The sequence below is a fragment of the Callithrix jacchus genome, chromosome 14 (genome assembly GCF_049354715.1).
Source record: "Callithrix jacchus isolate 240 chromosome 14, calJac240_pri, whole genome shotgun sequence".
In the NCBI taxonomy this organism is placed as follows: domain Eukaryota; kingdom Metazoa; phylum Chordata; class Mammalia; order Primates; family Cebidae; genus Callithrix; species Callithrix jacchus.
The window spans coordinates 87,801,552-87,827,367 of record NC_133515.1 but is presented as its reverse complement, the minus strand read 5'-3'; the positions used below and the strand labels follow the sequence as shown (position 1 = coordinate 87,827,367).

General features: G+C 47.9%; 2 protein-coding genes across 24 annotated transcripts; one reads left to right on the top strand and one right to left on the bottom strand.

The window, feature by feature from the left end:
* Positions 1–8,467: 8,467 nt before the first annotated feature.
* Positions 8,468–21,834, bottom strand: SLC5A6 (solute carrier family 5 member 6). 20 transcript variants are annotated; one of them, XM_078349650.1, is made up of 19 exons: positions 21,457–21,834; positions 21,003–21,069; positions 17,933–18,005; positions 16,990–17,141; positions 16,609–16,761; positions 16,237–16,302; positions 15,852–15,903; positions 15,431–15,498; positions 14,774–14,928; positions 14,213–14,353; positions 13,891–14,020; positions 12,902–12,990; positions 12,339–12,451; positions 11,605–11,672; positions 10,811–10,897; positions 10,484–10,665; positions 10,173–10,276; positions 9,815–9,930; positions 8,468–9,457 (listed from the first exon to the last, which is right to left on the bottom strand). In XM_078349650.1, the coding sequence occupies exons 4-19, from the start codon at positions 16,999–17,001 to the stop codon at positions 9,311–9,313; spliced, it is 1,683 nt and encodes a 560-aa protein (XP_078205776.1). In that variant the 5' UTR covers positions 17,002–17,141; positions 17,933–18,005; positions 21,003–21,069; positions 21,457–21,834; the 3' UTR covers positions 8,468–9,310. The 20 variants fall into 20 exon arrangements, with proteins under 20 accessions (XP_078205776.1, XP_078205778.1, XP_078205775.1 ...); XM_078349652.1 differs by having other exon boundaries at positions 21,461–21,834; XM_078349649.1 differs by lacking the exon at positions 21,457–21,834 and adding an exon at positions 21,251–21,331.
* ATRAID (all-trans retinoic acid induced differentiation factor) lies at positions 21,401–25,765 on the top strand. 4 transcript variants are annotated; one of them, XM_017964469.4, is made up of 7 exons: positions 21,401–21,473; positions 22,716–22,837; positions 24,409–24,480; positions 24,562–24,633; positions 24,720–24,841; positions 25,137–25,234; positions 25,454–25,765. In XM_017964469.4, the coding sequence occupies exons 2-7, from the start codon at positions 22,791–22,793 to the stop codon at positions 25,556–25,558; spliced, it is 516 nt and encodes a 171-aa protein (XP_017819958.1). In that variant the 5' UTR covers positions 21,401–21,473; positions 22,716–22,790; the 3' UTR covers positions 25,559–25,765. The 4 variants fall into 4 exon arrangements, with proteins under 4 accessions (XP_017819958.1, XP_008979242.1, XP_008979241.1 ...); XM_008980994.5 differs by lacking the exon at positions 21,401–21,473 and adding an exon at positions 21,606–21,731; XM_008980993.5 differs by lacking the exon at positions 21,401–21,473 and adding an exon at positions 21,891–22,033.
* Positions 25,766–25,816: the final 51 nt, after the last annotated feature.

Genomic DNA, 25,816 nt, shown 5'->3' with positions numbered 1-25,816 from the left:
ACTTGAACCCGGTTGCAATGAGCCAAGATTACACCACTGCACTCCAGCCTGGTGACAGAGCGAGACTCCATCTCAAAAAAAAGTGGGGGGAAATGTGTGCCCAGGGAGAGAGAGTATATGGGAATTCCCTGTACCCTCCTTTCAATTAAAAAAAAAACCGGCCGGACGTGTAATCCAAGCACTTTGGAGGCCAAGGTGGATGAATCACCTGAGGTTGGGAGTTTAAGACCAGCCTGACCAACATGGTGAAACCCCGTCTTTTTTTTTTTTTTTTTTTGAGACGGAGTTCCCCTCTTGTTACCCAGGCTGGAGGACAATGATGCGATCTCGGCTCACCACAACCTCCATCTCCTGGATTCAGGCGATTCTCCTGCCTCAGCCTCCTGAGTAGCTGGGATTACAGGCACGCGCCACCATGCCCAGATAATTTTTTGTATTTTTAGTAGAGACGGGGTTTTACCATGTTGACCAGGATGGTCTTGATCTCTTGACCTCGTGATCCACCCGCCTCAGCCTCCCAAAGTGCTGGGATTACAGGCTTGAGCCACTGCACCTGGCAAAACCCCATCTTAAAAAAAAACCTAAAACTGCTCTAAAAATAAAAATAAAATACAAGAAAGAAAACCCCTACAGTGAGAACCACTTCATACTCACCAAGATAGAAAAAGATGGACACTAGGCTGGGCATGGTGGCTCATGCCTATAATCCAAGCACTTTGGAAGCCAAGGCAGGTGGATCACCTGAGGTCGAGAGTTCAAGACCAGCCTGACCAACATGGTGAAACCCCATCTTTTTTTTAAAAAAAATAATAAAATAAATAAATAAATAAAAGATGGACACTAACAAGAGTTGTTAAGGATTTGAAGAAATAGGCACTCTCATACTTTGCTGCTGGGAATGTAAAGTTTGCAACCACTCTGGAAAACAGTCTGCTAATTCCTCAAAAGGCTAAAAGTAATTACCATATGACCCAGCAATTCCACTCCTAGATATGTAACTAAATGAAATGAAAACATGTCCACACAAAAACTTGTACATGAATGTTCACTGCAGCATTATTCATAGTAGCCAAAAATTAAACCAACCCAAATGTCCATGAACTGATGAATGGATAAACAAAATGCAGCACAACCATGCAATGGAATATTATCAAATGCAGTACATGCATGCAATGGAAAATGATCAAATGCAGTACATGCATGCAATGGAATATTATCAAATGCAGTACATGCATGCAATGGAATATTATCAAATGCAGTACATGCATGCAATGGAATATTATCAAATGCAGTACATGCATGAAATGGCATATTATCAAATGCAGTACAACCATGCAATGGAAAATTATCAAAATGCAGTATACCCATGCAATGGAATATTATCAAATGCAGCATACCCATGCAATGACGTATCATTTTACAATGTAAAGGAATGAAGTCCTGATGCATGCTACATGGATAAACCTTGAAAACATTATGGTAAGTGAAGAAGTCAGGCACAAAAGGCCACATATTTTATGATTCTATTTACATAAAATGTTCAGAATGGAAATCCCTAGCATCAGAAAGTAGAGTCCCACACCCACAGTGTAACTGGAGGCCACGCACTCCTCCCTAGCCAGGGTGTGTCAGCAGAGGTTAGTGGGGAGCCTGAACTTAACACCCTTGCCTGAAAGTAATGAGGTGCTCTTCCCAGGGTATTAATGGGGGCTCTGTGGGGAACTTGGCCTTCTATGCCCACCTGATAACAACAAGGTGATTAGAATACCTGTACAATCAGCAAACACAGATTTGAGAAAAAAACACAACTGATTCCTGGCAACCCAGTGGGAGAGTCACATGTGTGCGATTGCTTCAGAGAGTAGCCACTAGCTGTGGGATTTCAGTGGGCTTTGCCCACTGGTCAGCATGTTTTGCAGAGTAAATGGAAATCATCTCTCAATCTGTTGAGGTGATTAAACCAGATTGATTAGGATCACTACTGCATTTCTACGTGTAAATAATGCAAGTTAAGTGAGCCTTGATCATCTGAGTCTGCTTGCCACTTTGAAATAACAGCGCCTAGGGAAAGTCTGAGGGGAGCCCACTCTAAGTGCCATCCATACTTTGGATATTGGGGACCCCTTGTGGATAATTCAGACAGAGAGAGGGCTCTCTGAGATTGCCTGTCAAAAGCAAATAACAAAAATTCACACATAAAAAACGGAATGGAAAGCCTAGCAGATCTGGCACTCATGTGGTCCAGGGAAAGCAGTTTCTCTGCTGTTGTCATGCAAGACAATCAAATTAGTCTATAAGTTTAATACAATCCTAATAAAATCTTAGTAGGGTTTTAAAATTGGAATTGGAGAATTCTGACTCTCTCTTGGAAGAGAGAATGTTCAATAACAGCCAAAAAAAAATTTTTTTTAAAGATTATGAGTGGGAATTTTCCCTGCCATACATGAAAATGTGGATCTAAATGTACAGAAAGCTTTATAAATAGAAATTGATTTTGCAATATAAATGTAGCTTATGATAGTGGTGGCATTTAAGGTCTTGAAGCAAGAGTGGTTTTTTTCAATAAATTGTGTGAGATCATTGGCTATCCACTCAAGAGAAAATAACATTAGATTGAATCTGCTGCCCCATCACATCGAACACAGGTGGTAAAACAATTAAGCATTTAGAGAAAAAAGTTGAAACATTAAAGGTGTTTAAACTATATTTTTAGTAATATTGGGTTGGTAAATGCCTTTCTCAACGAGATACAAAACACAAGAGCTGGACCAGGAGTGGTGACTCATGCCTGTAATCCCACTACTTTGGGAGGCCGAGGCAGATGGATCATGAGGTCAGGAGACCAACAAGGTGAAACCTCATCTTTACTAAAAATACAAAAATTAGGTGTGGTGGTCCATGCCTGTAATCCCAGCTACTCCCAGAGGCTGAGGCAGGAGAATCGCTTGGACCCGGGAGGCGGAGGTTGCAGTGAGATGAGATCACTCCATTGCACTCTAGCCTGGGCAACAGAGTGAGACTCCATCTCAAAAACAAACCAACCAACCAACCCAGGAGCCATAAAAGATTGAGAAATTTGCTTTCATAAATTTTAAAATTGTTCCTATATGGAGGCAGAGGTTGTGGTGAGCCGAGATCGCGCCATTGCACTCCAGCCTGGGTAACAAGAGCGAAACTCCATCTCAAAAAAAAAAAAAAAAAAAAATTTTGTTCCTGTATTACTAATACTAAAATATTACCCTTTGTAAATTGTTTAAAAAGGCATAGAAATTCTGATAGCCATGTCTAAATCAAAAGAAAAGACAGAGAGAGGTAAGAGATCAGGCCCCTCTTACCCCTGTCTCCCTTCCTGCTGGCCCCTCTCTCAGCCAGTCATCATAGTTAGTTTCTTCTATAGTACTCTAGAGATAGTTTATGCATATTCAGACAAATACTGACATATTCTTTTGCTCATCATTTTTACTAGAAATGGTGGCATATTATATGTTATTCTGCATCTTGCTTTTTCTCCTTAATAACATACTGAAAATAGATAGTGATGCCAATGATCTGTATATGATATCAACAGATTAAAAATATTTACTGGCCAGGTGTGGTGGCTCATGCCTGTAATCCAAGCCCTTTGGAGGCCAAGGCGGGTGGATCACCTGAGGTTGGGAGTTCAAGACCAGCCTGACCAACATGGTGAAACCCCCTCTTTAAAAAAAAAAAAAAAAGAAAAGAAAAGAAAAAATATTTACTGTGAGATACACACATTTAATACATACACATTTGTAATGTTTAAAGTTAACCTCTATGTTGGGCACAGTGGCTCCCAGCACTTTGGGAGGCCGAGGTGGGCAGATCACCTGAAGTCAGAAGTTCAAGACCAGCCTGGCCAACATGGTGAAAACCCATCTCTACTAAAAATACAAAAATTAGCCAGGCATGGTGGCAGGCCCCTGTAGTTCCAGCTACTCAGGAGGCTGAGGCAGGAGAATTTATGGAACCTGGGAGGCAGAGGTCGCAGTGAGCCGAGATCATGCCATTGTACTCCGGCCTGGGTGACAAGAGTGAAACTCGATCTCAAAGAGAAAAATAAATAAATAAATAAATAAAGTGAACCTCTGTGATGTCCACTACAACAGTGCTGGTACCTTTAAAGGCCCTCCCTGATCACATTAGCCACCCTCTTCCCTCAAGGAGCCACTATACTGACTTTGAGGTTAATCATTGCCTTGCCTTTTTTAGTGGTTTTACCACCTTCCTATGGGGCCAAGAACAATAGAGCTTAATTTTTTCCATGTTGAACTTTAACAAATGAAATCACAGTGTGTCCTTCTGTGATGTGACTTGCTTTCTTTTTTTTTTTTTTTTTTTTCTTTTTTGTTTGAGATGGAGTATCACTCTGTTGCCCAGGCTGGAGTGCAGTGGTGTGATCTCGGCTCACTGCAACCTCCACCTCCTGGGTTCAAGTGATTCTCCTGCTTCAGATTCCAGAGTAGTTAGGATCATAGGGGTGTACCACGACACATGGCTAATTTTTTTTTTTTTTTGTATTTTTAGTAGGGGTTCACCATGTTGGCCAGGCTGGTCTCGAACTCCTGAGCTTACGTGATTCACCTGCCTTGGCCTCCCAAAGTGCTAGGATTACAGACATGAGCCATGGCACCTGGCCTGAGGTTAATATGTTATTATGATAGTTCTTGTATGTCTCCTGGTTTAGGGCGACAGTTCCCAAAGTGTGGTCCACAGAACCCTAGGGGTCCCTGAGATCCTATCAGGGAGTCATTAACGTTAAAACTGTTTTCTTATATAGTAAGACCAAAATGTAATTTGCCCTTTTCACTCTATGAATATCTGCAGTGATATTGTAAAAGCAATTTGGATAAAACTGCAGTCGTCTTGGCATGAATCAAAGCGATGGCTCCAAATTGTATTTTGTTTGTAATTGATGTGAGTTCTTCACATCTTATGCTATGGGTTGTTCCCTGGCTAACTCCCTCCCCATGGAGCCCTGGCTGAGGTGAGAGGATTGCTTGAGTAGGCAGAGTTGTAGTAAACCAAGATGGCGCCACTGCACTTCAGCCTGGGCAATAGAGCAAGGCCCTGTCTCAAAAAAAAGAGAAAAAATGCAATTTATATGTATGTTGGATCATGATGTAAAGTATATTTCTTACTGTGGATTTCAGTCAAAAAAGTTTTCAAGCCACTGCCCAGAAAGATTCTAGAACGATATAGTACCATCGCCCCCCCACTTAGCGCCTCACTGTACTAGGGACTGATGCCCCAGGAAACACTCTTGAACCCAGATAACAATATCCTATCCAAAAAGACATTGTGTCCATGACAACACAAATATAACTTGGTGGGCTACTGGGAGTCATAGACCCTGATTTTAGCTCTGCCTCAAGCACTTACCAGCCAAGCAATCCAGTTACTTTGCATATTAAAAACCCAGATGATATGGGAAGTATTTCTTTACCAAGGAAGAATAACATATATCAGGTAGTATATGAAAAGTGCTTTGAAAACTACAATGAATAATTATTACAATAACTGATATTTAAGGCATGCATATATATATATATATGTACATATATGCATGCAATATAGTTTTGAGTTCTTAAACAACCCTGTGAATTTCACATGCAACAGATGAAGAACTGAAGCTTAAGGTTAGATAGATGTACCAGTATTTGAACCCAAGCCTTAGACTACACCCTCAGACTTTTAAAATGCTGCATGAAGAAAAAGGTTACTATGTTAGCAATGAAAGAGCATCTTTGCTCTCTGTTATAAGATTTGAAAGTTGTATGAAGAATTGGATCTTTCTGCCATTTCCCCTAAATATCATAACTCTTGAAAGTTTTTAATCCTGCAGTGTTCGTATTTCCTTTACAGTGCAAATATAGTTAAAATGCAAGAATTTCAGATCGACACCTGGTAGAGTCCTGGGTTGTCATAGCAGTTTCTTTAGCTGTATAAAAGGTGAGGCCCGGCCCGGTGTGGTGGCTTATGCCTGTATTCCCAGCACTTTGAGAGTCCGAGGCAAGTGGATAACAAGGTCAGGAGTTCAAGACCAGCCTGGCAAACATGGTGAAACTATATCTCTACTAAAAATACAAAAAATTAGCCAGGCATAATGGTAGGTGCCTATAATCCCAGCTACTCAGGAGACTGAGTCAGAGAATTGCTTGAACCCAGGAGGTGGAGGTTGTACTGAGCTGAGATCGTGCCACTGCACTCCAGCCTGGGCAACAGAGCAAGGCTCTTTTTCAAAAAAAAAAAAAAAAAAAGGTTAGGCCTTTGCATGTAGTAGGTGATTGATAAATATACTGAACAAATGAGGGCCCAGTTAAGTCTAGAACTTTTGGCAGATTGGTAGGGTGGGTGAGGTTGTTAGCCAAGAAACAGTGCCCTTGGGTCCCAGGGGGAGGGACTACAGAGAGAAGGGCAGATCTCTGGGCAGGGTCAACATGGCATGTTCTGGGACTCTCCTCACTTCTACTGGAAGGACGCACAATTCTTGGAGGAATTAGAGAGTGCAGTTGTGAGCATTACTCACTTTACAATCCCAATGTTTACAGATATGACAAATGTATTTTTTTTATGCTAAAGTCCTGGACCAAGGGCAGCAGTGAGGGGTATCCTGCTCTTAACTCTCCCGCAGACACTGGCTTGAAAATGAGTTCAGAGGTCAGGCCCCAAGAATCCAGACATGATCCCATTCCCTCAACAATTCTTGATGACATACAATCACCAGTCTCTCCTTCCTGTAGGGCTATAAATTGTCTCCTTCTAGTTTTCATAGACATTCTCAGTTTCTGTTGCCTCGGTTGGTGAGATCTTGTCCTAGAAGCAGCTCTACTAGGGCACCTGAATCGGGAAACAAATAAGGCTTGAATTTGGGACCCTGGCATGATAGATTCAATTACATTCCCCAAAAACAATCTATGAAAGAAGAGGAATTTTTTTTCTTTTTTCTTTTAAAGGTCTTACTCTGTTGCCCAGGCTGGAGTGCAGTGTTACAATCTTGGCTCACTGCAACCTCAACCTCCTGGGCTCAAGCAATTCTCCCACCTCAGCCTCCCAAGTGGCTGGGACTCAGGTACATGCCAGCATGCCGGCTAGGCTAATTTTTGTTTTTGTAGAGACAGGGTCTGGTTATGTTGCCTGGGCTGGTCTGGAACTCCTGGCCTCAAGCAATCCTCTTGCCTGTCTCCCAAAGGATTCTTTTCTAAACAATAACTATAGGATTCACATCTCTTCATCATTGAATTTTTAATTCACAAGACAAAACAAAATAGGCCTGAGGCCAGAGGCCCCTACTAAAATGTTTCCATGTCCTCTCACATAGACTCACTTCCACCCTAACTCAACAAATTAAACCCTGGGTATATCATTCTCCCAATTCTCCCTGTAGCACTCAGACATGTGTGAAATATGGTAAATTCAGTGGGCATACCTTTGGCCTGTCAAAGTACCTTCCTAGACCTAGAATAGATCATGACCAGGTATCTAAAGTCCATACTGAGAAGGAATGTCCATGTTCAAGACCAGAGCCTTGTGGAATAGAAAAAAAAAAATTCAGGGCAGCGGGTTTAAGATCCATTAGGAGGCATCATTATCGTCATGAATATAAATGCAGACTGGGCAGGTTGGGAGTGGCTAGTGTCTGGACTCTCGACACGACCGGGCCCCGTTCCTCCACAGGGCTGGCCAGGGCAGAGGTGAAAGGGGCTGGGGGGTGACTGAGTGAGGCGGTGTAGAGGTAGAAAAAGGGACACGGAACATGCCAGGCCTGAGCTGCATTGAATGTGAGAACAGCTAGAATGTGCTCTAGGAGCTCCAGGAGAAGGCCTCAGATAAGGCTGAACTCAGATATGCCTGGGACCAGGTCTCTGCTCTACCATTGGACCTACTGTTCTAGGTCCAATGGTAGTTTTTATTCCTCAGGAACAATATGTGGGGAAGAAACTCCAAAAGGAAACGGGGCAGAGATGACAGAAATGACACCACGGTGGCCTGGCCCAGGAGCTGGGTAAATAGATGGCTGTTCCACACCCTGGAGAGCTTGTACAGAGCTGATGTGGGCAGCTGGACAGGGCCGGGCAGGAGCACAGGCCAGGTGTGGGAGGGTATGAGCACGCTGTCCTTCATAAGACCATAAAAGTCCAGCTAGAATGTTCCGTTTCTAAAATCATAGGGGAACATTCTTCCTCCAGTTCCAAAAGTAAAAACCTGAGAGCAAAAGGTTGTTCTGGCAAAGGGAAAGTGGGGCCAGAGAAGGAAGAGACTAAGTAAGTCCCAGGGAACGAGAAGCCATAGGAAAGAGTGTGTATCTTCCACCCTGGTGAGCACAATGCTGTCCCTGGCAGCAGCCCCCCTCCTCAGCACAGGAAGACCTGTACATGGGATGGGTCTCCTTATTCAGGGGATGCAACAGGGTGGACAAGAACAGGTGGAGAGAGTACAAGAGCCCAAATTCTAGGTCCAATGGTAGTTTTTATTCCTCAGGAACAATTATGTGGGGAAGAAACTCCAAAAGGAAATGGGGCAGAGATGACAGAAATGACACCACGGTGGCCCGGCCCAGGAGCTGGGTAAATAGATGGCTGTTCCACAGTGGACCCAGTCATGGCCCTGGTTTCTGGGATCTACATTTACCCCGTCTCTAAGTGTCCATCTCAGAGGTGGAGGATGGAGGCAGCAAGGCAGAAAACTTGCCTGTTCTACACAAAGGAGACAAATGGACCTTCTATTCCCAGAGACCCAGGGACACCAAAACCTCCCTCTTCACAATAGAGGTAGACAGATAAGAATGAGAGGGGCTTGAGTCACAGACAATCTGAAAGTAATCACAGGGGCCCACTGTGGCTTGCAGAACTGGTGCTGAGATGTGGACTACAGGGACGCAGCTTCCAGTTTCATGGTGGAGACGGTTATTCTTGAATTGGGCCCTGGGGCAGTTATAACCGGAGTGCTGTTTCTAGCCACTTCAAAGGACTCTGGCTATGTTGAATCAGAAGCCATTATCTTTTCCCCAGAGGATGCACTTCTATCCTTATTTCTGACATGATCCTGTTCCCTCCAAGCCTGGTCCTTTAGAAAATAGATTGGCAGGCGACGAGGGAAACAGTGCCTCACGTGCTTGAGATATGACAGCTTCTACTGCCGGCGAGAAACTCTAAAAACAAGGTCTTTTGGTATGAGCTAGGTCATCCAGGCCTGTCCCTGCAGAACACACCAAGACTCATCCTTGTACTACAGGGTGGCCTCTGGCTACGGCCTGGCACAGTGAGGACAGAGGCGGGGTCCTGAGTCAACATCACAAGGAGGTCTCATGGAGGACGCAGGTGGGGTTGCTCCCCTGATGGGCCATGCCATCCAGGGCCATGGCCTCCTTATCTCTGCTGTCCCCCAGCACACCATTCCTCAGCTTCTTGGAAAACAGCTCACCATCTATGAGGTGGTTCTGCAAACACAGAGCAAAGGGGGTGGAGCTGGTAAATATGGACCACGGGTGGTGACGGGATTCACACAGAAAAGGTCCCCACTAGACAGCACAGTGGGAAGCGCAGGGAGGGGAGGGCAGCTGACCAGCCCAGGCTGGGGCTGATCTCCTCTGAGCCCTGAGATCCTTCTATCCCACAAGCCAGTGCATCCCCTATGGGTAGAAGCTGAGACAGCCATGTGGGACAGTCCAGGCTTAGCTGATCCTGAGAGAGAGGGGCACCGAGGGAAAGGGGAGAGAAAAGGGGTGGAAGGGAACCTGCAGGGTCAGCATCTGCAGAGAAGGGCAGGGAGGGGTCACTTGGACAGCAGGTACTACCTGGCTGTGGCTCCCAGAGTGGAGCCGCTTCTGACAGGACAAGGGCAGGAGGGCCAAGAGCTTCGACCATACTGGGTAAATGGTTGCAGGGTTCAGGGACCGGCCCCGCATTCCCCCTGAAGGCAGAGGTGCTTCTGAGTCTCTGTGTGGAACCATCCACAGCAGTGGACCCATGTCCTCCCTTGGGCTGCAGAGGCCCCAGCCCCCACCCACCTCCTACATCCCAGCAGAAAAACCTGACAGCTACGGACACCCAAGAGCTCAGAGGGCAGGAGCCTTTCTCCCCAGAGGGTAGAGTCCCCTAGAGCTCTCCCATAGACCCTTAGTGCTCATCTGCACTGCAATCCCACACCCTCACCGGTGAGCAGACTGACAATCAGGCCCACCACAATGACTGTGGTGGAGTTGTGAGCGCTGTACCATAAGTAGGACAGGGAATAGAGCCGTCGCAGCCCCGTGGGCCTGAGAAGAGCAGAGGGGAGGACAATCAGCAATTCATTGGCAGAGCATTTCTTGGGCACCAGTCTCCAATCGCCCGCATGGTCCCAGGGTCTTGGGACCCAATACCCACATTTCCCTGGGGCCTCTGGTAGCCTATCCCTTAGTAAGACCCCTGTGAAAGCCCTCACTTTGAGAAAACAAGGAGAAAGATAGCAAGCCCCGCCTTACTTGGAGAGGGTAGTTGAGGGCATCAGTGTGGTCACAGTGGCAACGGTGAGATTGCTGGGCAGGGAGAAACTAGACCCATTAGTGGGAGGGGGTGAAATGCGGGAGCCCATGCTGGTCACGATGCTCCCAATGCCGATCCAGAAGGCCATGACAAGTCCAGCCAACAGGCCCACAACAGCACCCTGGCGAGACACAGTGCACACCTGTCACAAGGCCAGCCCTGCCAGCCCTCACAGCAGTCCCCAGCTCTCCTGGTGACAGCCCTGCCAACCTGTCCCCCAGACCCATCCCACTGCACATGGCTGTGGATCCAGATACATCACTCACAGGAGGGTTAGCACAAGGAAAGAACATCCCAAGGCAGAAGAGTCCCAACAGTGGCCCTCCAACCATGCCAAAGATGCTGATTGCTGCCTAGGAGGGCAGGGTGAGAAGAAAAAAAGAACACAGAGATGCCTAGACTTACCATAGGGCACAGCCACCCACCATGGCCTCAGAGTCCCACTTGTCAGATCTGTCTCTTGTATGGGAACAATCAGAACTCCAGAAGTGGCCGGGCACCGTGGCTCAGGTCTATAATCCTAACATTTTGGGAGGCCAAGGCGTGTGGATCACCTGAGGTCAGGAGTTCGAGACCAGCCTGGCAAACGTGGTAAAACCCCGTCTCTACTAAAAATACAAAACTTAGCAGGTGTGGTGGTGTATGCCTGTAATCCCAGCTACTCAAGAGGCTGAGACAGGAGAATCACTAGAATCCAGGAGTGGAGGTTGCAGTGAGCCAAGATCGCGCCACTGCACTGCAGCCTGGGCAATGGAACGAGACTCCGTCTCAAAAAAAGAACTCCAGAGGGCAGGAAGGGCTGCTGAAGGGCTGACGGGGAGAGATGTGCTTCGGGTTTTCCTCTGAGGCTGATCCTTAGCTCTGTGAGCCTACAACATCCCAGGAATGACCTGGGGCCTCTGGCTGCTTGAAAGTCTGTTCACAGTAAAGGTGGTCCATCAAAGGGGAATCTCTTACACCTGCCCCCTGGTCACTCCCCTCAATATAGCTTTCTCAACTTCCTGTTTCAATCTATTCTTTCTCTCCCTTAAAATCGCTTTCTACCCTCTATAGTTATTACCTGCAGCACAGGTCCCATCTGGGAGGAAATATAGGCCATTCCCAGACAAAGTAGCCCATAGCCAAAGGCTGGGGAAAAAGAAGAGGAGAGAAAACAAGAAGATGTGAGTTAATACAAGCAATGGGGTAAAGCAAGGCTCCCTGCCCAACCAAACTACCACCTCTGTCTCCCTGGAAACAAAAGGCGTATTACATCATGCTCCAGCTTCCTCCCACCAAGTCTTCATTCCTATGTGACTCAGAGACCTTCCCAGGCCATGCCCTGAGATAAACAACCATGCACGGAGGGAAGGTTGTGTGCTTCATTAGGCAAGTGCTGAGCCCTGGATAAAGGGGGTGTTTGACAGCAGACTGATGACAGTGATCAGGGTGTAGCTTAGAAAGACCCAGACTGGCCGGGCGCAGTGGCTCACGCCTGTAATTCCAGCACTTTGGGAGGCCGAGGCAGGTGGATCACGAGGTCAAAAGATCGAGACCATCCTGGTCAACATTGTGAAACCCCGTCTCTACTAAAAACACAAAAAAATTAGCTGGGCATGGTGGCGCATGCCTGTAATCCCAGCTACTCAGGAGGCTGATGCAGGAGAATTGCCTGAACCCAGGAGGCGGAGGTTGTGGTGAGCCGAGATCGCGCCATTGCACTCCAGACTGGGTAACAAGAGCGAAACTCCCTCTCAAAAAAAAAAAAAAAGAAAGAAAGACCCAGACTGAAGAAATAAGGAAGCATAACCCCACCAAGGCCTCTGGAAAGCATGATGGGCCGGGCTTCAGCAAACTCAGGGAACCAGGGTCGAATCAGGTCTTCCATTGTCACAGTTGCCAATGAATTAAAAGCAGAGGATATAGTGCTGAAAAAGAGGAAGAAGAGGATGAGGAGTTGAGCAAGGCAGAACTATCAGCTCTACGGGACTCCATGGAGGAAATGGTGCCCTAAAGTGGGGAGATGGCATGTACCACCAGGAAACCTCCTCATAGTTGGACTTAATGCCACCTCAGATCAGCCCTGGAAGGCAAGGACACAGTCCTGTTCTGAATGTGGATATGGGTTTCATTCAAGTAGATCAATTTATGGTACCATATAAAAACTCTTAACCAAAACAGGGGTATCTCTTGAGAGAAAATGTGCTCTGGCCTACAGAGATGAGCTATCCCTTGTTACCCACACAGATGGGACAGGCACAGTAAGAAACTCAGAGGGATTCCCCTCCCCTGACCCTCACCACCCAACTCCACTCATCACCTCGTACCAAATGGTGGTCAGGTGACTCAGGCCTGAGTGAAATGGTCAAAGCGGGTACCTGAGGGAGCCGCTGAAGAGGCAGGCAACAAAGAGCCCTGGCAGGCCAGGCAGACCCTTCAGGAGATCGATCACAAAGTACAGGACGAACTGCAAGCAGAGAGGGAGGTGCACAGCTGTCCTCAGAGAGGGGTCTTCCCAGGGTGGCTCTGTAGGGAAGCTCCCTTTGCACATGCCCCAGCGAGTCTACTGAGACTGGGTGTGTTAGAAGGGAAACCAGGGCCCAGGCATTTCTGCTGCCCAAGTGACTGGACATTAAGTGGAGAGAAAATGGGCTCTGCAGAGGGAATGACAATTTGCCCACAGCTCTGTCTCTGGCTACTAGTGTGACTTCTGCTTACTGGCTACCTTGTTGAGTCTGTTTTTCTCCTCTGTGAAATGAGGCCATTGGGAGGCTTAGATGAGACCAGGGATGTGAGTGCTCCCAGCAGAGCACATGGAGCCCAATCAGGAGTCAGTAAGGGTAGGTCCTCACCCCAACAGAATGAGCACTGGCCGGGCGCGGTGGCTCACGCCTGTAATCCCAGCACTTTGGGAGGCCGAGGCAGGTGGATCACGAGGTCAAGAGATCGAGACCATCCTGGTCAACATGGTGAAACCCCGGCTCTACTAAAAATACAAAAAACTAGCTGGGCACGGTGGCGCGTGCCTGTAATCCCAGCTACTCAGGAGGCTGAGGCAGGAGAATTGCCTGAACCCAGGAGGCAGAGGTTGCGGTGAGCCAAGATCACGCCATTGCACTCCAGCCTGGGTAACAAGAGTGAAACTCCGTCTCAAAAAAAAAAAGAATGAGCACTGTGGTTAGTGATGCTAGAGGCTGGGATCCTCACAAGCTAGACTGCTAGCATCTCGGAGTGGGAAAGGACTTTACAACCATCTCCCACCCAGGGTGGGAGTCCTTTCTGCAAGTCAGTCCGCCCTTTCCTACCTAGACGCTCCTATTGGTGGGGCCAAGACTGCCCTCACGGGAACAGGAGAGGGCCTTCTCACCTGGTCTGGGGCTGCCTGAGCCTGCTGAATGCTCATGGGATTCTCCTGGTAATACGCGAACATGACCAGGCCAATAAGGCAGCCCATGCAGAGGGCCACCTGCTGGCAAGGGAACACTGCGTAACAGGAGCTGCAAAAGAGGTCAGTGCCAAGAGGAGAGCCTATATTAACAGGCACCCTCAGGCATGTGCCCCTGACCTCCAGAAAGGAGACCCACCGCAGTGGATGTGTAAGCACTCTGGCATCCTGCCCCACCCCAATTATCTGTAGGGAAGCCCTTCCCCTAGACCTTGCTCCACTCTCTTCCTCGCCCTGAACTCACAGCACAGCAGCCTTCTCCGTGCGGGAACTGAGGTACCGCTGCACCTGAGCTTGGTTCACCCCATACAAGGAGAGCATCATGAAGACACCCCCGAAGGCCAAGGTCCAGAAGGTGTGCCGCACAAAGGGGTCTGGATCCAGCCTGTAACAGACACCACCCAGTCATTGTGCAAAGCCCCAGAGACACAGCTTTCCTGCCCTCTTGGCAACAGGAGTCAGTGGAGAGGAAAGAAGAGATACCACTGCTAGGGCCAAGGGGAGTGACTGAAGGCAAGGAGCTGTGTGCACTCAAGAGACAGCACAGCCAGTTAGAGGGAGGCTCCACTCTTCCACCACAGCCTCATTCCAGGTACTCATCCCAGGTAACGTCCTGACCCTCCATAAACACTAGCTGGGCACCGTAATCACCCTCCATTTCTGCTGGGCCAGTTTCCCGCTGTCTGCTGCTATACCTCAGGCTTCCCAATTTGCCCTCTACTTACTAGAGCCCTAAGACCAGCCTCTAAGATGGGCTCAGCACCCAGGCACTACAAACCCCAGCCAGGGATAGGGGTATACTTACTCAATCCCAGAGATGCGGCCGTGCTCAGAAGCCACAGCCCACACATGCCCCAAGCCGCCCACCTTGGCCGACCCCACAATGATAACTGCCAGCTGCCCGAGGAACATGACCAGTGTCTGGAACACATCTGTCCAGATGACAGCCTTCAGCCCACCCTGCAAGGAAAGCACAGCAAACCTACCACAGAGGCCTTCCAAACAATAAATAACCTGCCTTATTTTGTTGTTTTGTTTTAGACTTTTTACAGCCTGAAGCCAGTTTTTATTTTCTGTCTCTAGTGATAAGTATAAAAGAGAAATGAGGATGGGGCTTTACTAACCCAACCAGAAACGGAAACTAAAAACCCATGACTATATTCTCTCTCTTGGGACACTCCCGTAACCATCCACCCTAAGGACATACTACCAATGAGGGGACTCTCCTCCGTTAGGCATAATTGCTGTGATTCTATTGACATCATTCCCATCCCATCCTCTACCTTCATATGCCATACCCACTGCTAAATCCTATTATAAATCTTACCTCATCCCACCCTAGAATTTCACCTATATTCTCCTCACCTATATTCTCAGCTTATCTCTTCTCTTCCTTCTCTTCCCATCTCCCCTCTTTACTTCATCCCTTCTCCTCCCCCTCACCAGGACTTACTGCACTTACCAGAGAAGTATAGATGGTACAGACAATGCCTAGGGTCAGCACTGACAGCCACAGATCAAAGCCAGTCACTGTAAGCACACAAGCCACATGAGCTTAGAAGCCCTGGTAGGGCAATCATGTCATGCCACAGAGATAAAGCACTTGGTGATTAACAATGGAATTAATCATTCACCACAATGGGAAAAAAAAGTTTGCAGAGCTCCACCAAAAGGTATTGCTTAACCAGTTCAGATGAGGCCTGGTAACAGGTCACTAGCTTTCAAGTGAGGTGGACTAAGCCTCCCTCTGGTAGAGACCCATCCAAGGGCCTAAGCAGTAAATTAATTCCCTGTCCAAGGTCAGGTTCTTTTCCACACACTCTTCTCCATCTGCCCCTCCCAAAGGTGCCTTCCAAGCCTCCCATGGCTGTGTGACTCCTCACCTGCATTAAGAGCCAGGGACGGAGCATAGAGCACAACCCCCATGTAGATTACCTGTTGGTTGTGGAAAAAATGTGAGGGGGGCGAGGGGGAGGGTGGGAAGAGAGAGGAAGAAAGATGGGCCTCAACGCCAATATGCCCATGGCTTTCTCTCACCTAGGCTCCCTTCCCTCTTCTTCCTCCTTCCAAATTCTGGCTTGCTGCCACTATAGTATCTGTGCTGGAATTAGAAGGAATAGGCCTCCGGGGGCTTTACAGATGCTGACCTCTAGCAGGAATTTCAATCCTGCCAGTCTGAGACAAGGGGAGACTCGAATTCCCTCAGCACACTTGAGTTCAGGTCCCCCAACATGCCCCAGGCTTGGTTTCCATGCTCATTCTACTTACCATCTGAAAGATGAAGGTCATAGTTCCACATACTCGCACAGTTTTACTGAATCGAAGCTCCAGGTACTGGGTATGTAGAAAAAAGGTTTTCCTCCTGACTTCACCCCCACAACTCACACAAAACTTCCCTCAAGATGCTCAGGAGCACGAGGGAATATCCAACCCATGCCCTCTCTGAGTCCTACTTGGCATGCACCCTCTACAACCTTGCTCCCACTCCTGAAATCGAAGAACTAAAAATACATAATGAATTTTCTGTCATTTCATTAGGTAGAGAAGGTCCAGAGTCCCAGGTCCTTCAGATGTGTCTGTCCATCCTCTCCACCCCAACCCCAGTGGTCCCATGTGCTTCTCCCTTCCGTCCCTGCTCACCTCATATGCACTGGTGAGGTGCAGGCGGTAGAAAATGGGGATGAAGATGTGTGCAGGTATCAGCAGCCCCAGGAAGTAGCAGCAGCCCAGGAACCAATACTGGGTTCCAAATCGGTAGATCTCAGACGGCACACCCAGGATGGCCACGGCTGACTGGAAGGTGGCCAGCAGGGACAGTGCCACTGGAAGGCAGCCCATTTTGCGGTTCGCCATCAGCAGCTCGCCGACAGTATGCCGGCCCCAGCCACGAAAAGCATGGTAGAGCCCAATGGCAAGAGAGAGAACCAGCAGCAGGATGAACACTACATAGTCCACAAGGGAGAAGGTGGACGTACCCATGCTTGTGTCTGAGGTTGGGGAAAGAGGGGCTGAGGTGCTCACCCCTACACTCATATCCTCACTGTATCTGTGGTCTGCAGCCAGCTGATGCTCCAGGGCTCTGGGCTAGGGCAGGGGCGGATGGGTGGCTACAACCTGGCTCCCAGCCAAGGTCTCACAGTCTTCCTCCACGGAATGACACTGTCCAGGGTGAGCTGCAAAGGAATTAGCTCTTAGTGAGGCCTATCTTGGTAGCCATTCACCCTTGGGCCTTGTATATCCCACGCCCACCAGAAGTGGACCAGCCAGCATAGTGGTAGCCCTTCAGGGTATGGAGGCCCTGATACGGGTTTGGTAGGAGCGGTAAGTGAGGGGGAAGCAGCAGACTGAGACAGCCAAGAGACAATAGAACTTGGCCAGGACCTTTGGGTATGCAAGAGCTGTGAAATTCAAGGAACTTCTTAGGTCTCCATCCAAGAAGCAAAAGAAAAATAAACTCTAGGCTAAGTTTCTTTGAAGAATTTCCTGGCCCCACTTGAAGGCACAGACCCAGTCACTACAATACACTAAGCCAGCAGAGCCAGCCTGGCGCCACAGCCCAGCAGGAAAGACAACATGGAGACTAATGGCAGCAGGGCTTTTCCTATTGCCCCTGGCCTCAGCCCTTGCCACCCATGATCTCCAGTGTCACCCTCCTAACTGATCATCAGTAAGACTGCCTCTGTGGCAGCCCCAGGCCAACCACTAGGTTTTCCCCAACATCACTAAATAAGCGCTGCCACCCACCTCTCAACCCCTCTACTTGCCACACCATAGCCAACAGCAGACGCAGGAAAAGTGGTTGGATTCAAAAATGAGAAGGGAAAGGTGAGAGGGCACCACGTTAGAGTCAGGGTTTCAGAGTTATGATTCTCCATTCTGGAGAGAAGCAACCCAGCCAAGGAGCTGAGAGGCAAAGGCACCAGCCAGTGAGAGTGGTCACATCCTGCTGGGGGCAGATACCTACCTGGAGAAGCAATCCTTGTCCTGAGGCACAGTTGCCTGGAGTTGCAGAGCTGAAGATCTGGCTCTATGAGAGGCTGTGGTGAGATCAGGAATTGGGGGTGGGGTGGCACTCAGCAGTCATTTGTTCAGGTAACCAATTGCTGTGCTCCAAATGACCCTGTCACCCTATGGCCCCCAAACTCCAACTCAGCCCTAGAGGCTCCAGAAGAGGTAAAAGGGAGCTCACATTCAACAGCATTCCTAGATGGATTAGGCTTTCAGCCTAAAGTACTCTTGGCACTCTGTGCAGGAGGGAGTTGGAAAGCAGGAACTGAATAGACAGGAAAGTTGAAAGTTGATTTTTTAACTCCTACACAAGATATGTTAATCCTCCAAGAATATACCACAATCCTCAGAGAAAGAAGGAAGGGATCATAATATTTAAAATCTTAAATCTTTGGATACCACTATTATAACAAACCCCCCACCACTGACCATTTCACAGATAAACACACTAAGGTTCAGATGGTTCAAGTGACCTTTCCAAAACCACAGAGCCTACTATTGTCAGAGGGTAAATTAGAACCCAGGTCTAGGGATTCACCATCCACCCTGTCTGTTCTCCATGCATATCCTATTGTCTTCAGAGGCAATCCTCTGGCGTATTTACTGGTATGGGGAAAAAACAGAGAATGCCATGTAGTCAGACAGCCTAACATGACGACAGTTAACACTCCTTGAACACCTGCTATGTAACCCAGCAGTGTGTGAGGTGCTTTATAAACATTTGCAATAATAAATAACGCAGTAATAACTTTGAAAACACCATGTCTCAGGTTGAGACATGAATACCCTCCAGACAAGAAAACGGACAGATTAAATAACTTGCTCAAGGTTACGCAGCATGATACAAAACAAGAGAGAAAGAAGCAGTACTGTCTGCAGCTATGACAGGTGCTCACCAAGGGCCCTGTTCTCACTACTTCCAGAACCAGGGGAGGAGCGGAGTGAGGTAATCAGTCATTCACAGGACATAGTTTAGATTTCAACCAACCAAGAGTCAGATTAAACGTGTCTTCTGCTTTTGCCCACTAGGAGAAAGATTAGGCTGACTTCTGGCTCTCCCACAGTGTGTTCTTGGGCAGACACTGGCTGGCTAGCAAGCTATGGCCTCATGGAGACTAAACCTGAACTCTGAACTTCTTGGGGCCAAAAAAGAGAGGAAATCAGAGCTGGCAACTCTTGGATCACATGTTCTACAAGGTTCCCAACAGGCTGTTTTTTGTTTTTTGTTTTTTTTTGCGATGGAGTTTTGCTCTTGTTGCCCAAACTGGAGTGTAAAAGCAATGGTGCAGATCTTGGTTCACTGCAACCTCCGCTTCCCGGGTTCAAGAGATTCTCCTGCCTCAGCCTCCCAAGTAGGTGGGATTATAGACATGTGCCACCACACCCAGCTAATTTTTTTTTTAGTATAAACAGGGTTTCACCATGTGAGCCAGGCTGGTCTCTTGACCTCAGGTGATCCACCCCTCTCAACCTCCCAAAGTGTTGGGATTACAGGCAAGAACTACCATGTCCAGCTTGGGCTTAAACTCTGGTTTATCCAAAAGATGTCCTGGGGCTTTGCACATTGCGACACCCTGAGTTTTCCCATTTGTCCTTGGCAAGTTTTTACTGCTATGATAGAGATGATGGGAACTACTGGGGAGTAAGAGGAAAGATGATGTCTGCTGTGTGCAAAGAACATACAACACTACAGGGTTGATGGTATAGATAGGCAGGTGGTCAGAGATAGGAAACTCCCAATGTGGGACACAGACCTTCAAGATACTCTGCTGATAGGACTTCCTGATAAAACTCTATTTGCATGATGTGTGGAGAATTCTCCCGGATGCCACAAGAGAGAGCCAAGGAAGACAGAAAAAACCTGACTCAGTAACAGACTAGATTCTGAGAACAGATCTGTGGTTTTCTAAAAACCCTATATTGATCCAAACCCTTACATGTCTCCAGGAAGGGAGGGCCAAAAGGAAGACCTATCTCTTGTTTCACCAGAACTATAACACACTAAGGCACAAACAGCAGATTGTGGGACCCCTTTTAAAAACTCTAGGCCGGGCGCGGTGGCTCAAGCCTGTAAGCCCAGCACTTTGGGAGGCCGAGACCGGTGGATCACGAGGTCAAGAAATCGAGACCATCCTGGTCAACATGGTGAAACCCCGTCTCTACTAAAAATACAAAAAATTCGCTGGGCATGGTGGCACATGCCTGTAATCCCAGCTACTTAGGAGGCTGAGGCAGGAGAATTGCCTGAACCCAGGAGGCGGAGGTTGTGGTGAGCCAAGATCGCGCCATTGCACTCCAGCCTGGGTAACAAGAGCGAAACTCTGTCTCAAAAAAAAAAAACAACAAACAAACAAAAAAAACCTCTAACTCATTTTGTTCACACACTGCAGTAGATGGAATTGTCTCTTACAAAAAAAGGCAAAGGGTCTCACTGTCCTCTGCAGGACTGTTCCAAAAAGATCCCCTCAAAATCTGTCCTGGGGCTATAATTCCTCAAGGTGTGAAAGGCTTTGGGGGCCCTCCTTAAAATGCTAATAGCAGCCTGGCTAGGTGGTTCACACCTGTAATCCCAGCACTTTGGGAGGCTGAGGCAGGCGGATCATGAGGTCAGGAGATGGAGACCATCCTGGCCAACATGGTGAAACCCCATCTCTAATAAAACACAAAAAATTAGCTGGTGTGGTGGCATGCGCCCATAGTCCCAGCTACTCTGGAGGCTAAGGCAGGGGAATTGCTTGAACCCGGGAGGTGGAGGTTGCAGTGAGCCAAGATTGCACCACTCTGTCTCAAATAAAAAAAAAAAATGCTAATAGCTACTAACACCTTAGAAAATTTGCCAACCAGCTAAACGTAAATCTTTCAGGAATGTCCAGGCAGACACCGGAGGGTAATGTGGAAGGGAAGCCTGGGTCGGCAACTAGAGATGATCGCTTGGGTCGGCTTTAAGGAGCTTTGTGGTTGGCTTGAACCAAGACAGTCACTCCGGGAGCAGGGCTTCCCCCTGGCACCCTTCCGCACTCCCTTACCTCCGTGGTTCAGCCAGGGCTAGGAAGGTCCGCCTGTGCTTCCAGAAATCAACATCGCTCCCTTTGCCTGAGAAGGCAAAGAAAATGAGTTAGGGAAGCGTCTATCCCGTTCCTACCTCCTCGCCAGGCTCCAGGACGCTGCGCGCTATCACGACTGAGGTGAAGGTGACTAGGTGCCCAGGGCGTTCCAGGCTCGTGTCCTCCCGCTAGAGTTTGCGGTTTGCCCTTTCCTGCTCCATCACCCTCACCCTCGTTCTTTCCTGGCTTCCAGATTCCCTCCACGCGGCGACCACGACCACGTTACTACCGCTCGCATTTCAGATCTTCTCAGCCCGGGGCTGGCTCGCTCCGCCCCTCCCCGCCCCCTGCCCCCGCCCCCCGCCCCCGCCCCCGCCCCCGCTCTTACGCCGCTCCCCGGGGCCTCTCGGTGCTGACTCACGCTCTCCAAGCCCACCTGCCTGTTCTCCACACGTGGGTAGCCAGAGCCCGTCCGCGGCGCGCAGACCAGGAGACCGTGGGGGGCCCCGCCCTCGCCCTCCGCCCGCCTTCCGCCAGCCCAGCTCGCCGTGCCGCCATGTTTACTGAGGGCGGATGGACGGGCCCGAGTCTCCGTGGAGACGCGACCTCGACATCCAGGCGCGGGGAACGCTGGGCTGAAGAAGCCTGCAGTAGGCTCTAGGAAGCGGCGCGGCGACGGCGGAGGCCTTCACTAAAGGGGAAAAGGAAGAGGTGGTCGGCCAGTGTCCCCGAAAGAAGGCTGGGGCTCCTAAAGACCAAAGCTGAGCTCCCCGAGCAGGAGCAGCCCCCACCCAGCCCCAGGGCTACTAAACCCGGCCGTTTAGGCCACGCCCGGCGAAGGGGGCCTGACGCGCCGTGGGGCGGGGCTGCGGGGGTCGGGTCGCGCTAGCGGTGGAGAACCAAGGGAGCGGAAAATGGCGCCTCGCGGCCGGGGTACTCTTACGATCCTGGTGCGCTGGGCTGCCACCCTGCTCCTTGCTCTGGGCGTGGAAAGGGCTCTGGCTCTACCCGAGGTACAGAAGCAAGTTTGAAGTCCGGCTGAAGCAGGGTCGATGGCCAGCGCTTCGCGCTCGCCCGCGGCTCCCCCTTCCCCTCTGCCGGCCTGCGGCTCTGATTTCGTCCCTGACGCTTCCCGACCCTGCCCAGCCAGGTCCTATTCCCGAGTGCTCACGTCGTGCAGGCCTTCGACGCCCCCGTCCTGCCGACTTTCAAAGACCTGTGAAACTTGATCTCTTTCCTTAATTTTAGAATAAGCTCTTTCTACAGACGGGTCCTCTGGCTCTTTGTGTAAGCTCTACGTACGAATGCCGTGTATCGTGCGGTGGTAGGGCTGCACTTTATTTTGTAATGCTTGATGAGTTCTTACATACCGCGGTCCTTTTACACCGGGACAAACTGAGGCTGTCAGATTGAGAAGTCTCTGCAGAGGGCATAATAAATATGTTCGAATAGTAATCTTCAGAAATGAGGACCTTCCCCTGGGCGATGTCTGTTACTGAAAAGTCTCTGGGGAGCTGATTGGGCACCGGACTCTAGAGGAAGAAATGGCATCTCCTAGTCTAGCCTGTTATGAGGGTAGGACACGAGCCATTTATCGGCCCCATGTTAGAGGAATTCTGGAAAGGTGTGCTGGCAGTTAATTCTTGATCCCCGTGTGTTCTTTCCGGAGTTCTAATGTTTCTTTCTCTTCTGCAGATATGCACCCAATGTCCAGGGAGTGTGCAAAATTTGTCAAAAGTGGCCCTTTATTGTAAAACTACAGGAGAGCTAATGCTACATGCCCGTTGCTGCCTGAATCAGAATGGCACCATCTTGGGGTGAGGGAGAAGACATCCCTGGATATTGGATACAGGCCATTCCTTAGGCTGGCTGCTTTTCTACCCTTATATTATTTTGAGAATCCACCTGTTATGGTTTCAGCTGTAACCATCACGCAGGTGTCTACCAAAACTAGATCTCTTTAGAGTCTTTTTGCCTTTCCACACCCCAGGTACATATGGGTACCTCTTGCTCTTCCTGTTAAACATTTCCTACTAAGTGCATCCTAACTTCAAACTAAAAATGTTGTGTTTTGCTTCCATTCTCTTCTTCCTTAATCTACCTAAATACTTCTCTATATTAAGCTTTCAGAAAACCAACATTTTCCATTATCGCTCTCTTGCTTTAATACTATATTTAGGTAACTGTTTGTTGCTCTCAGGATAAAATTCAAACCACGAGCTACCATAGACTAGTCCCAACCCACTTTTCCAACATTATTTCCAATTACGTGTCCACTCAAACCTCCATAAGAGGTCTGGCACCAGATTTGCCTACCCTCAAAGGCATTCTACCTTTGTTCAGGCCTCTCTCCATACCTGAAATTGCCTTCCTCCACCAAATTAGGACATATCCATCCTTCAATTCCAACATCTTTTCTGAATATTTTCTACTATTAAATTCCAGAGTAATACTTTTTTTTGAAACTTCCTGTAATCTTTAGTGTATATTTTATACACTGTCCTGTGGTTTCTTTCATATTGTAATTTAATATATACAGTGTTTTTATTTTGGGCAGTGGTCTTGTTTCTCTAACCACATTGCAAACCACTCAAGTCTAAGATACTGTGTTATATATTTTTAACATTCTCCCAGCGTTTGCAGTTAGTAGGCACTCAGTAAATATTTGTAGAATAAAGGAATTGACAGCAGTAGATAGTGAAGAAAAAATGTGGCATGATCCTTAATATCCAGCAGTTTACAACCAATCTGTGGTAGAAAATACATGCGGAAAACATTTTATTTATGTGACTTGTGTTTTTTTTTAAAGGCCCTCTGTGGATCTGAAAATCATAATATGAGATTCACTAATATAGACAAGAAACACAGTTCTCCCAATAGATGCATAACCTATTAGAACATTGCTGGCCAATAGAACTTTCTGTGATTATGCAAATATTCCATATCTGTACTAACCAGTACAGTAGCCACTAACGTGGTTATTCCATTTGCACTTGAAATATGGCTAGTGCAAATGAGACAGTGAATTTTTAGGTTAATTTTTCTCTGTAGAGTCAGGGTCTCACTATATTGCCCAGGCTGGTCTCGAATTCCTAGGCTCAAGTGATCCTCCTGCAGTGGCCTCCCAAAGTACTGGAATTAAGGAGTGAGCCACTACATCCAGCCTAAGATTATATTAATTTAAATTTAAGTAGCTACATGTGGCAAGTGGCGACTCTATTGGATAATGTAGGATTAAAATGTCTACCACAGCACCTAGTATGTGAGTCGGAACACAGCTGTGTTCAATTACTATTAGCTGAAAAGGGGGTTGTGTAGTCAAATACAAACTGCTGTGGATGAAGAAAAAGGGGAACACACAGTTATGTTGATTACTTTGTGTCTTCAGGCTGGATCTCCAGAACTGTTCTCTGGAGGACCCTGGTCCAGACTTTCATCAGGCACATACCACTATCATCATGTAAGTAGTTAGACACCTCCCACCCAAAAGGCTAATATAGTGTAGGTTGATGGGAAAGTGCTGACAGTGTGTGCTTTGCAGAGATCTGCAAGCAAACCCTCTCAAAGGTGACTTGGCCAACACCTTCCGTGGCTTTACTCAGCTCCAGACTCTGTGAGTAAGGGTATGGGAAGAGAATCAAAGAGGGGCAATGCTGTGAGTTTAGCAACTTTGCATGTTATGACCACGTTTGTCTTTAGGATACTGCCACAAGATGTCAACTGTCCTGGAGGAATTAATGCCTGGAATACTGTCACCTCTTATATAGACAACCAGATCTGTCAAGGCCAAAAGAACCTTTGCAATAACACTGGGAACCCAGGTATGCTCTCTTACCTCCAAGCTTCTGGGAATTGTCTTTTCTTCCTTGTATTTTCCACTTTAGATCAGGAAGACAAAGTTGCTTAAATGCCTTTCATTCAGAGTTCTGGGGCTCTAACCCCTTTGAAAGAAAAGATCTTAAGGCATATGCTATTACTGTTACTGTTTTTATCTGTAATCTTTCCGCTTCCTTTATCCTAGAAATGATTGAGAGAATCTAAGTTGAAACAGATAATTGAGAAATATGCCTAATGAGATGGATGCAGTGATGTTCTCTATTTCTCTCTGGTCCCCAGAAATGTGTCCTGAGAATGGATCTTGTGTACCTAATGGTCCAGGTTTTTTGCAGTGTGTTTGTGCTGATGGTTTCCACGGATATAAGTGTATGCGCCAGGTGAGGAATAAGGCCTTCTAACTAGGGATACAAGGAATGCATAGAGCAACACCTCTCAGAAAGGAGAGTCACAGACCAGGAGCTAATACAAATTACCTCTAGGGAGAAAACTATAGAATTGTCCTAGACGAGATGATATACCTTGGGAATGAACTAGGTGTTAGGATGTCGCCCTCTGTGTAACGTTGTATGGGATATGTTTTGGTCTGTTATTCACAGGGCTCGTTCTCACTGCTTATGTTCTTCGGGATTCTGGGATCCACCACTCTATCCATCTCCATTCTGCTTTGGGGGACCCAACGCCGAAAAGCGAAGACTTCATGAACCACATAGGTCTTACATTGACCTAAGATCAATCTGATCTATCTTAGCCCATCCACGGAGCTCTGCTTCCTAGACAGGCATCTTTGGTCAGTGGATTTGCCTCAAGATTGAGGCCGCCATTGGAAGTTGAAAAATTGCACTCCCCTGGTATAGACAAGTACCAGTTCCCATTTGTGTTGTTGCCTATAATAAACACTTTTCTTTTTCTTTTTTTTCTTTCTGTCTTTCTTTTTAAGTAAAGGGGTCCTGCCTTTAGTT